Raw genomic sequence first — 10,342 nt, forward strand, 5'->3', positions numbered from 1 at the left:
GCCAGGACATATATTTGATTTCTTTATTAACTATTACTGGCCTGTCAAAGATGGCATTTTATCATATTAGTGTGGATATAAGTGGTACTAATACTGATGCTGCTATTCTTAACGTGGTATCTGTAACTCTCTATGAACCAGACTTGTATTAAGATTGATAGAGGGGCGTATGTGCTTCTAGCAAGACTCCTACCATTTCTGATGTAACTGCTGGTATCTGCACGGCCATCAGCACTACACATTTCGTCAACGCCGTCGTTGAAGCCGACCCCTATCGACTCAGTAGGGTCGCGGTGGTTCGTCTGTGTGATCCATACACTTTGTTACGATATTCCTATCTCTTGACAAGCCTAGGTCTCTCCATGTCATTTGTCGCTGATGGTAACCCAGTTCATTATGTTTAACCCATTATGTTTAACGCTACATATATAGCAAAGTATTGAAGCCATGATCATGAAAAGATGTATAAGTAGGGTCAAAATACTTTAGTCTTAGTTAGGAAACTCTATCAATTGTATTTAGTAAACTTGATTTGTAAACTCGTTGATTTAGAAAACGAATATATTACTTGAACTCTCCGCAGCGTTTCCTAGTAAAGTTGGACTGACATATTTGGAGGGACAGCTTGGGAATGGATGGGAGAAGCAGATACAAACTTTCTCTTAAAACATTGATTACCTTCCACAAACCACTGTCCACTCTCGAAAATTTACAACATTTTAGTATACCAATCGGTTATGGCTATTAAACAGACATGGGTACGCCCCCCTCCAGTTAATAGGTTATAGCGTTGACTATTGAAGGCGACGAATGCATAAGGTCACAATCAATTAGACTGGATATTTCTGCTAGAGCGCCAAGAGTTGCTACGACACTACAGTGAACACAGAACATGATCAGTTGACCTAAACACGGATGTGCGTTGATATTCACTCAATTATTGCTATAATATACAAGTATCATACATCCCTTGCAAAAAGCCATTACAAAAGCAATATAAATATACAAAAAACATAAGTCCTTAAGGCTGATCAAAAGCTAGAAATGTTATTAAACATATATTTAATAAAGATTCCATCTACCAGCAACACACTCTTTAGCCAACCATTAATAATTTACTGTAGTATCCCCCCAAGATTACTCGCTCTTAGACATTGTATCAAGGCAAGCTGGAGAGTCTGTTGTATAAAAAGATACAAGCTAGAAAAGAACCATGTCAGAAGAATTACTCACTAGAAATCAGATTATCCCGCAGCAGTTTAGACCAAAGGCGGCAGCGCAGCCTACAGTTATAATAAACATATATATACCACGGTTCATTAGATAGACAGAGGCAGCGGCCATATTCACCTCAGCTACTTTATAAACCACAGCAGCAGAGTCGTTATAATCTAGAGTATAGAGCTATAAAGCAATATAGATACTTTCCACCTATACTTGCACGATCAACATCATGAAGGGGTGCAAGTACTGATATAGTTCAAATAGTCATCATTATTTTATAGAACTTACTTCCAGCATTCCAATACGGCCATGAGTTATATTAGCCACTTTGAGCCCATTTATAGTCCCATCACTCCAGATATTCCGCTCACCATCTGAAGACCTAAGTTTATAGCAATAAAAAAGAACCTCCCCCTTCAGACCGATCAAAGCCTCAGCCATATATATAACATCACCATCACTCTCAGAGAAGCCCACCCCAGCAGAGATGAAAATCCTCTTAACAGCAAAACCTCAGCTTCTCCCAGTTCGCATCTCCAATACTAATGGAATCAACAGCATAATCTATTACCTCTTCTTTAATCCCAGTATCATCATCCCCAAGGGAAGAGAAATTATAGCATCTTGGACAAGTAGGTCCAAACTTACACTGGATTGACTAAAAATTAGTAAAGATAATAAATTCACCCTCAGATAAGATATCCCCCGCAGGCTTGCCATAGAGTTCGCGGATAGGCGCTGTTATCTTGCTCAAGAGCAACAGTGAAGCGGTGCGGGATATGGAAGGATGCAAATCCCGCCCCATGAACTAGAACCGGGATCCATATTTGAGTTGGCCGAGCTGCAGACCCCGGATGTGAGATTAGAGATAAGAGCGGGCCATGAAAGTTTTAAGTGGAGAGGACCCAGATCTTAGGATAGCTAATGAAGCTAAAACTGCATAATTCTCCGAGTCTTTCGGATGATTCTCGCTACGGCTTCAAAGTTTGGACTGACACGTGCAAAATAGAGTTCCCATCTCTCTCCTTCCCCTCCTCAGACGTTTGTCATAGCCAATATCACCATATTTCCTGCGATAGTTACCTGTTCCTCCCGAGCTTTATCAGCAGGTTAGACCGGAATTCCCCGCGAGGAGTTGAATAACATAGAAGCGATAGAAACGTGCTTCCGAGGTACAAGACTTCCCTCAACAGGAGGGATATAACCCGGGAAACCTTGCTGAATCTGCTGAAGCACTGCCCATGAAACCTGCGAATCAGGATCATATGTCTTCGACATATTGAAAGAGCTATAATTGAGGCTATAATATAGAATCGGATGATCCTCAAAGCTTGCATCTGCGCCAATGGAAGCTACGACCTGTGCAAGGGGGTCACTGACGAAGCTATATCCAACGGCAGCCACAAAGCTATAAGCGCCAGCTAGATTAGAGTAGTGCCCAACCGTTCCGGTGTTTGCATCGGCGCCTTCCCACCACAAGTATCTCTTATCCCCCGGGTTACCCATGTATGGGAATGGGCCTAGATGGAAATTCTCGACCTGGGCCTGCATGGGGAAGGTCATGCTCGGGAACCAATGTTCGCCACATTCGAGCATTCCGACACGACCGTAGGCGGATGTGACGACCTTCAGTTGATCCACTGTTCCATCGCTGAATATGTCACGCTCAGCTCCTGACGGGCGAAGTTTATGTCGGAAGATAAGTTCATCACCGACAGGGGAGATGAGGGCTTGGGCCATGAACAGATTATCACCGAGCCTTTGCGCAAATGTCAGACCGGCATAAAGGCCAGTTTCTTTGATACCAGAGATGAGACGACTCCATTCCGGACCGCCGACAACCATGGCATTCTCGATATACGCCGGGAGATGTGTAGTTGTCCAATTGTTGCTGTCAGAACCTTTGGGGAACCTGTCCAATGATCAGATGTTATTTCACAGGGTCGAGCAACTTGCAATCTTCAACTGACTTACCCTGGGAACCACAGCTCTGGAAACAAAATCCAATTGGCACCATCTTCCTTGGCTTTGTGCATATAGTCGATTGCCTTGTCAATGGACGAATTCAGATTGGGCGTGATCCCCGTCCAGTTGTAACTGTAGATCGGTAGAGGCCAACTGGGCGGTGGTGCTCGCACCATAGCAATGGTGAGATTAGCATCCTTGCTGGCAGCTTGTGTAGGGCCGGCAAGGAGTGTAGTGAGTGCAAAGAGAGACAAGTTTGCTCGCATGATGCTGATATTCGTAGCTCATCAATTGAAAACGAAATTTTGCATCATCTACATGGAGCTGAAGATAGCTGGGGTCTGTTATAATAAGAGATGTTCTCGAGTATACCATATCTCTCTCCATAGATCCCAGGTTGTCATTGTTAGTTATCTCAACGGTCTATCACCCGGGGTCTGGTCAGATATCATCCGGGATCTGATCTGCCATTATTCGGGATGTGAAAAGATAATGATAGGAAGCCTTGGAGCTTGAGTCCTGATAAGCATCTTAGTTATTCATTGCTACCTGTCAAACAATTATCGAGCAGCGAAATTCTTATCAGCTCGACCTGAGGTCTCCGTCTCTTTGTAAGTCCCATAGGCTTACTTTAGGGAGTATGCTTCTTCTGAGAAAAGGGCATCCACTCTTACACCACCTGATTTGTCCTATACTCAGCTTTGAACATGGGGCTTATGATATGGAAATAACCGAATCCATCGACCAAAAATACCGAGAGGAGTGATTGAGATACCCTGCTAGTTAGCTCACTCATAAAAAAGTCCAGGTGAAGCCTAGCACGAGCTGCGATTTGGGGTATCCATTGGTTCACTGCTTCACGTTGGCCTAACTAAGATAGCCGAAGTCGGAGCTCCTCGAAGACAGGATGGCAGACCTCGAATCTTCTGCATCATCATTGTACGATCGTACTTGAGATTCCAAAGCAGACACGATGGCAAGAGACAGGGCGCGTCTTCTGATATCAACCGGCAATGTCGGAAGAGTTCATTCCTATACCACAGGGGTACTGGCGTTGCCGTGTAATACTATTAGAATACACTAATCCTAAATAGTCTAATTTAATTATTTTTCTCAGGCAGAAAAAAAAAAAATACTATCCCTTTATAAAATATGCTATGCCTTCTGTTCCCGGATTTTCTGGTTTGGTGGATTGGCCGATGGTTTCTCACGAGAGTTGGAGTGGGAGAGGATGATGGTCTACCATCCCATGAATAACAGGGTATCCCGTGGGCGGTCGCCTCCACGGATCTAGCCGTGATTGCACAGAACCGTACCCAACGTAAGAATATACTCCACAGATGTGGAGAGAAGGGTCACTGTTCCTGGGGGGCATATTCTATACTCGCCGTCAGAAAGTCATCGGCTAGATGTTTGCCGAAGTACCCAACATTCCTATGCCATGTAAAGATCCAACCAATCCCATTTTGGTTTTCATCGGCCTAATGCCCTCCGATGGCAGCTTGACACCGTACTCTACAGTGCAAAGTTGTACATCCGACATACAAGAGGTTTTGTTTAACTGGAACCTATCGAACACTATATCGTGAAATGTGGACCCTCCGCATAGGTCACAGATATTATATCTAATACAAGCATGCAAGTTGAAGCGCTTTGTATACTAAATAGGCAAGTGTGTCTAGCTAAAGCTTGTCACTTCGACATCTTAATGAGGAAAAGCACGCGACTGGTGTAGTGAATGAAAGATCTTCCCAGAAATCACTTGATGAGCCTGTGTGGGTGTCCTGCGTCTTGGTCTGTAGAAGCGATCAAAGATAGTAACGGGCACGGTTCACCTTATGTCAAGGAGAATATGTACAAGATGATCACTGCTAATCATCCTCACAACCTCAACATCGTTGGTAAGGCTGAACATCCTCGCAAGCACCGATGTTATCGAATACATTTATTTGTTTGTCCAAGTAGGAAAAATAAAAACATACAACAGAAGGGATTCGCTGGTGGTCACCCACCCAACTACTAACCTCCCGGCGTGTGGCTTAAGTACGGCTGAGCGGACGGGAAGCCCTGTTTTCCACACCCTGTGGTCGTATGTACTTGCTTCTCTTATCCAAATGCTTATATAGTACGGAGTACATGAAGAGAAAAAGTTGAATTGCCAATAGATCAATAGTATGCAGCCAGCTACAGCCCCTCCCCCTGACCAACACCTTGATGGCCAATACGAAGGTGGACAGTTGCGTAGACTACTATACCAGGGCTTACTCCAAATTCCTGCACACGTCTACATGGCTTCCACTGCGTCCAGCAGTTCAACACAACAAGCAACAGGTATATAATGGACGCCTTCATGCTCCGGAAGGTTACCAGTATCAGGAGACGCAGTTAAATGCCATGTCACTAGCAGGAACCCCAGAGCATATAGACATACGTCATGAGCATGCTAAATTCGAAGCAAGGTTGACAGTATAAGAGTAGAATGTCAGTGCCCGCAAGGTCGAGTGGGAGGAAGGCGTTTCAGACGATTGAGAAGAGAGTCGGGGGCATCGTTAAGTTGGGGGATGGGAGCTGGAAGACAATTGCTACCGTAATACCCTGGCTCATGTAGCAAATTACTTCCCTGTAATTTCAACAATTGGCCTGCTGGCCCAATGGTAAGGCGCTTGACTACGGATCAAGAGATTGCAGGTTCGAATCCTGCGTAGGTCATTCTTTTTTTTTTCTTGTTCTCTCGGCTACCCGTTAGCTACCAACTAGTCTGGGAGAGCCAATCGATTCATTCATCATTCATTATCTTTTTCTTTTCTCGGGGAATTGGAAAATGTGCTGCTACGCATGCTAACCTAACTTCCTGGTTTCTAGCAGATGCTTGGTTTCAATCCACAGCTTTTTGTGAAGTCATTATGCCGATACGTTTCTACAATTTTAGGAGAACGATTGAGACATTCAATCTGCTGCATACTTATTTCCGTTAGGGACTAAAAAGGAGGAAACTGTCTACCTCAACTCAGTCTGCTATCATCACTGACTTAATGTTACAGTTATCTACAAAGAACATAGCAGAGTATTATCAACAGGCTTGAATTTAGATTATAACTATGACAGACTGGCCTGGATCCTCTCAATCTCAGTATAACTAAGTAGTACTCGTCAAAAGAACGACACAAGTAATTAGACAATATAAATCAATCATAAAACGAATGACAGCATTTGAACCCATTTCCCATCCCAGATGATATACCGAAAACCATTTTGAAAACAATCAATTCCTAGAAGCTGCTCGATGTCGCTTGAGAGTCATTGATTGATACCAACGCCGAAACTCCTATGCACTTGTTAGCCACGATGTCTAAAGTTGAGGGAGAAGAGTGGGAATTACCTTAAGCAGAGAAGTTCAAGGACGCAGAAGCCTTCGCATTAGCGCTAGCAGAGGCCTCAGCGCTACCACTAACGGAGGCCCCAGCACTAGCGTTGGCATTAGCACTTCCACTGCCGCTGGCAGAGGCATCGGCATCCGCGCTGGCAGAGGCATTCGCGTCAGCGTCGGCATCCGCATCCGCATCCGCATCAGCGTCGGCATCAGCGTCGGCATCCGCATCTGCACCGATATCAGCTCCGGCACCGGAATCGTCGCTGTCGTCGCCGCCGGTGGAACCTCCAGCCGTGATGCTGCCGCTGGCGCCGCCGTAAGGACCGAGGGAGACGCTAGTGGAGGCACTGACCCAAGTGGTGGTGGCGCTGGGAGCTTCCGCAGTCGTAGGAGAAACACCGACGTCCGTATCGTCATCGCCGCTGCCAGACGCTCCGGCACCAAGATCAGCAGAGCCGGAGCCGCTGCCGCTCACATCACCAGAGGCACTGCCGGAACCGCCGAGACCAGCCCCGACACTACCGCTGGGGCTGGCACCGAGACCAGCACCCGCACCGAGGTCAGCAGAGCCCGAGCCAGAGAGACCAGCGGAGCCAGATCCAGAAACACCGGCACCAAGACCGGCACCAGCACTAGGGCTAGCACCGATGCTGCCACTGGGGCTGGCTCCCAGACCAGCACCAGCACCGAGATCGGCAGATCCAGAGCCAGAGAGGCCGGCAGAGCCAGAGCCAGAAAGACCGGCGCCGAGGCCAGCACCAGCACTACCGCTGGGGCTGGCACCAATGCTTCCGCTGGGGCTGGCGCCGAGACCAGCACCCGCGCCGAGGCCAGCGGAGCCGGAACCACCAAGGCCAGCGGAACCACCAAGACCGGCGGAGCCACCAAGGCCAGCGGCACCCGAAGCTCCGGCACCGAGAGCACCGGTAGCACTTCCTCCCAAACCAGCACCAGCACCGAGGCCAGCAGCGCCAGAAGCACCGGCACCCGCAGCACCAGTGGCACTAGCACCAAGGCCAGCACCGGCGCTACCACTTCCACCCAGGCCGGCACCAAGCCCAGCACCGAGGCCAGCAGATCCACCAAGATCGGCACCCAGGCCAGCAGCGCCCGAGGCACCTGCACCTGCAGCACCGGTAGCACTGGCACCAAGACCAGCACCCAGACCGGCACCAAGGTCAGCGCCCAGGTCCGCAGATCCACCCAGGCCGGCGGAGCCACCCAGACCAGCAGCTCCAGACGCACCAGCACCCGCAGCACCGGTGGCACTGGCACCGGCACCACCACCCAGAAGGGCACCCAGACCAGCGCTGCCGCTCAGACCGGCGCCGAGGTCAGCACCGAGACCAGCACCAGCACTTCCACTACCGCTGCCACTACCACCAAGGCTGGCGCCCAAGTCGGCGTTGCCGCTGCCGCTGGCACTGCCACCGAGACCGAGACTGGCACCCAGACCGGATCCTCCCAAGAGGCTACCAGCGCCGCTGAGGAAGGGAAGGAGGCATGGGATGGGGATGGCGGAGACGGTGGCGGCGGTGACGAGGGTCGCAGCGGAAACTCTGTAGAAGCGAACCATTTTGACTGATTGATTTCGGTTTCTGTGATGGTTAGATACCCAGTGGAGAGGATTTGGGAATGGTGAGAAGGTTTACCTTCGAGAAACGGGAATCGACAAGAACGAGAGTTGAACGGAATTAGTTGAAGCAAAGTTAAACACAGAGAGCGATACGCCACAGGCGATCTGGAATTCAAACGAGAGGAAAAAGAGAGGAGAAAAGACAGGTGAGAGGAATGAGGATGGGATGGAAAGAAAGTCAAGCTGATCGGTGGTGGTGACAGAGGCTATATATGCCTTTTTTTTTCCCTCTCTCTCTCGCATGGTCCCCCCGTCTTCTGCTCCCGCATCACGGAGGAGAGCCATGGCTGTCTCCCCGTGGATAGGGGCCCGTGAAACCGCGGTGGTTTGATACTTTCCTGCTCGTGTCAGTGTAGAATTTCTAAGAAAAGCGTCCATGGTCTGGTTCGGGCCCGCCAAGCATCTTAGTGAACCGTAGAATGGACCATCATCCGGGTTTTTCAGACGGGCACGGACTTGGTTGTCAGTGGATCGAGTCAGGAACGACGGGCTATCTTGGGACTGGAACACCTGCATTGATCAAAATGGGTACAGAGTCGGGACTCAACCGGGAACCAGATCTCCGAATCGGGAAAGGGAGGTCGGCTCATAACCTGGCCGGTGTCGCTCAGTCGAAACACGCTAGAATGGAGACCCAAAGATCGGGGAGAAAAAGATTTGATCGGGATGTGAAAGGTCAATGCTTGAGCATTGTTGAGACCTGCATAAGAGTCAATGGGTGCTATATTGTCCATAGGATACAATTTAGATGCATTGATCGTATACGACTCGGTACGAGAACAAGGAGCAACGAGCCTATTGATGCCTGAACAGTACTACTGGACTCCGGATTAACGTAGATACCTCCTACTGCAAGAGTAGATGCAAGACGGCTGGGGTGCAGGGAGGTGTATCACGATCGCGACCCCTGCACTAGCGATCTGCAGCTCATGTTTGGAGTTTGCCCGAAGATGGGGGGATCTGCTGGTTCTTCCGGGCGTTGCGGATGATCCTCGGAACTGCCCCGTTTAGGCTTCACGATGCCTTTCGGATCGGCAGGCACGCCCATTCAACTCATCAAGGTTATTCATTCACTTATTCCACTTTACACCTGCGACTACGACTCTATTCAGCTTCAGAGTATACTCAATTCTCTTTACTATCCTACCAAACACGAGTTCACTCTCCTTTTCCTCTATCTCCCCTGAGCTAAGAATAGTCCATCCAATGAAGACCCGCTGTTTCGAGCCAAACCCTATTTTGCCTCCGTCTCACCCTGAAACCCCACCGTTCGCTCGACCTCGACTTCCCAACTTTGGGGAGCTCTCGACGCCCTCTCCTTAGTCTACACCAGCTAAACTGGAATCGGAAATGGTGTCCGTCGCCAGGAACCACTTTGCAGACTCCGACCAGCGAACCCGCGACCACTGAAGCAGCCTAAAATTTCCGAGGCCAATGATGACCCCTAAACAAGAGGGTCTAACTGGATAGTTCCATCCGGAATATCCACACGGAAGCTTAGCACGCAAGAAGATGCACCGGAGAGTTCACGGCTCACAGTTCTCACAGTGGAAGTGATGTAGTCGGAAGGTGGTGCCGACATTCGGATGGGGCTTACCCTTTCCCCCTAAGGCTGGTCCTCGAACTCGCTACTGGCTGACTCTTGTCCCTCGAAACATACCAACTGCTGCTGTTTCCACTGCCACCAACCACGATGATATCGTTCTGGGTCTGTGTGTTTCATATCCCCATCAGCATACTGGGAAGACGGGGAAAACGCGGGAATTTTTATCCACTACCTCCATCGCGAGAGTCGAAAATAGAATCAATGTCTCCGTCTCGGCCGTCTGCTATGGCCATGGTCGTGGAGTAATGGAAGTGTATCGAGATAATCTATCCGAGTCAAAGGTAGAATCAGGAGTGGCAGATCTGATGCTAAGAATAGGCCATGGTCGGATGATGAGGTTGGGGTAGTATGTCTGCCCGCTCGGTGGAAGGGTGATTTCAGTCCACCGGAGTGAATTCTGCCATTGACTGCCCTCAGTCCTTACCGGTCGGGTTACTATCTCAAACTGGATATAGCTCATGGCTAGATGTGTCGTCTCGGGAGACACGAAAGAAGCAAAACTCGGGCGAAAAGCATCCTTCAGCAGTCTAGACTGCTGGAT

The 10,342-nt window shown here is 48.9% G+C and overlaps 4 protein-coding genes and 1 non-coding gene across 5 annotated transcripts; 2 read left to right on the forward strand and 3 right to left on the reverse strand.

Moving 5' to 3' along the window:
- Positions 1 to 50: 50 nt before the first annotated feature.
- ASPBRDRAFT_32031 (uncharacterized protein) lies at positions 51 to 404 on the forward strand (the record flags this gene model as incomplete). The annotated part of the gene is made up of 2 exons (XM_067622972.1): positions 51 to 116; positions 162 to 404. The coding sequence occupies 2 exons, from the start codon at positions 51 to 53 to the stop codon at positions 402 to 404; spliced, it is 309 nt and encodes a 102-aa protein (XP_067477403.1).
- Positions 405 to 2,128: 1,724 nt separating this feature from the next.
- ASPBRDRAFT_156759 (uncharacterized protein) lies at positions 2,129 to 3,377 on the reverse strand. Its single transcript, XM_067619409.1, has 2 exons — positions 3,199 to 3,377; positions 2,129 to 3,136 (listed from the first exon to the last, which is right to left on the reverse strand). Exons 1-2 carry the CDS (start codon positions 3,363 to 3,365, stop codon positions 2,335 to 2,337), a joined length of 969 nt encoding a protein of 322 aa, XP_067477404.1. The 5' UTR covers positions 3,366 to 3,377; the 3' UTR covers positions 2,129 to 2,334.
- A 2,449-nt stretch (positions 3,378 to 5,826) lies between these two features.
- Positions 5,827 to 5,898, forward strand: ASPBRDRAFT_t193. Its single transcript has one exon. It is a non-coding gene; the product is annotated as a tRNA-Arg (tRNA).
- A 362-nt stretch (positions 5,899 to 6,260) lies between these two features.
- On the reverse strand, positions 6,261 to 8,436 carry ASPBRDRAFT_45463 (uncharacterized protein). The gene is made up of 3 exons (XM_067625410.1): positions 8,212 to 8,436; positions 6,569 to 8,157; positions 6,261 to 6,514 (listed from the first exon to the last, which is right to left on the reverse strand). The coding sequence occupies exon 2, from the start codon at positions 8,133 to 8,135 to the stop codon at positions 6,570 to 6,572; it is 1,566 nt and encodes a 521-aa protein (XP_067477405.1). The 5' UTR covers positions 8,136 to 8,157; positions 8,212 to 8,436; the 3' UTR covers positions 6,261 to 6,514; position 6,569.
- Positions 8,437 to 9,383: 947 nt separating this feature from the next.
- ASPBRDRAFT_56871 (uncharacterized protein) lies at positions 9,384 to 10,034 on the reverse strand (the record flags this gene model as incomplete). Its single annotated transcript, XM_067627647.1, has 2 exons — positions 9,384 to 9,601; positions 9,971 to 10,034. 2 exons carry the CDS (start codon positions 10,032 to 10,034, stop codon positions 9,384 to 9,386), a joined length of 282 nt encoding a protein of 93 aa, XP_067477406.1.
- Between the last annotated feature and the right edge of the window lie 308 nt (positions 10,035 to 10,342).

Source organism: Aspergillus brasiliensis (genome assembly GCF_001889945.1).
Source record: "Aspergillus brasiliensis CBS 101740 unplaced genomic scaffold ASPBRscaffold_9, whole genome shotgun sequence".
In the NCBI taxonomy this organism is placed as follows: domain Eukaryota; kingdom Fungi; phylum Ascomycota; class Eurotiomycetes; order Eurotiales; family Aspergillaceae; genus Aspergillus; species Aspergillus brasiliensis.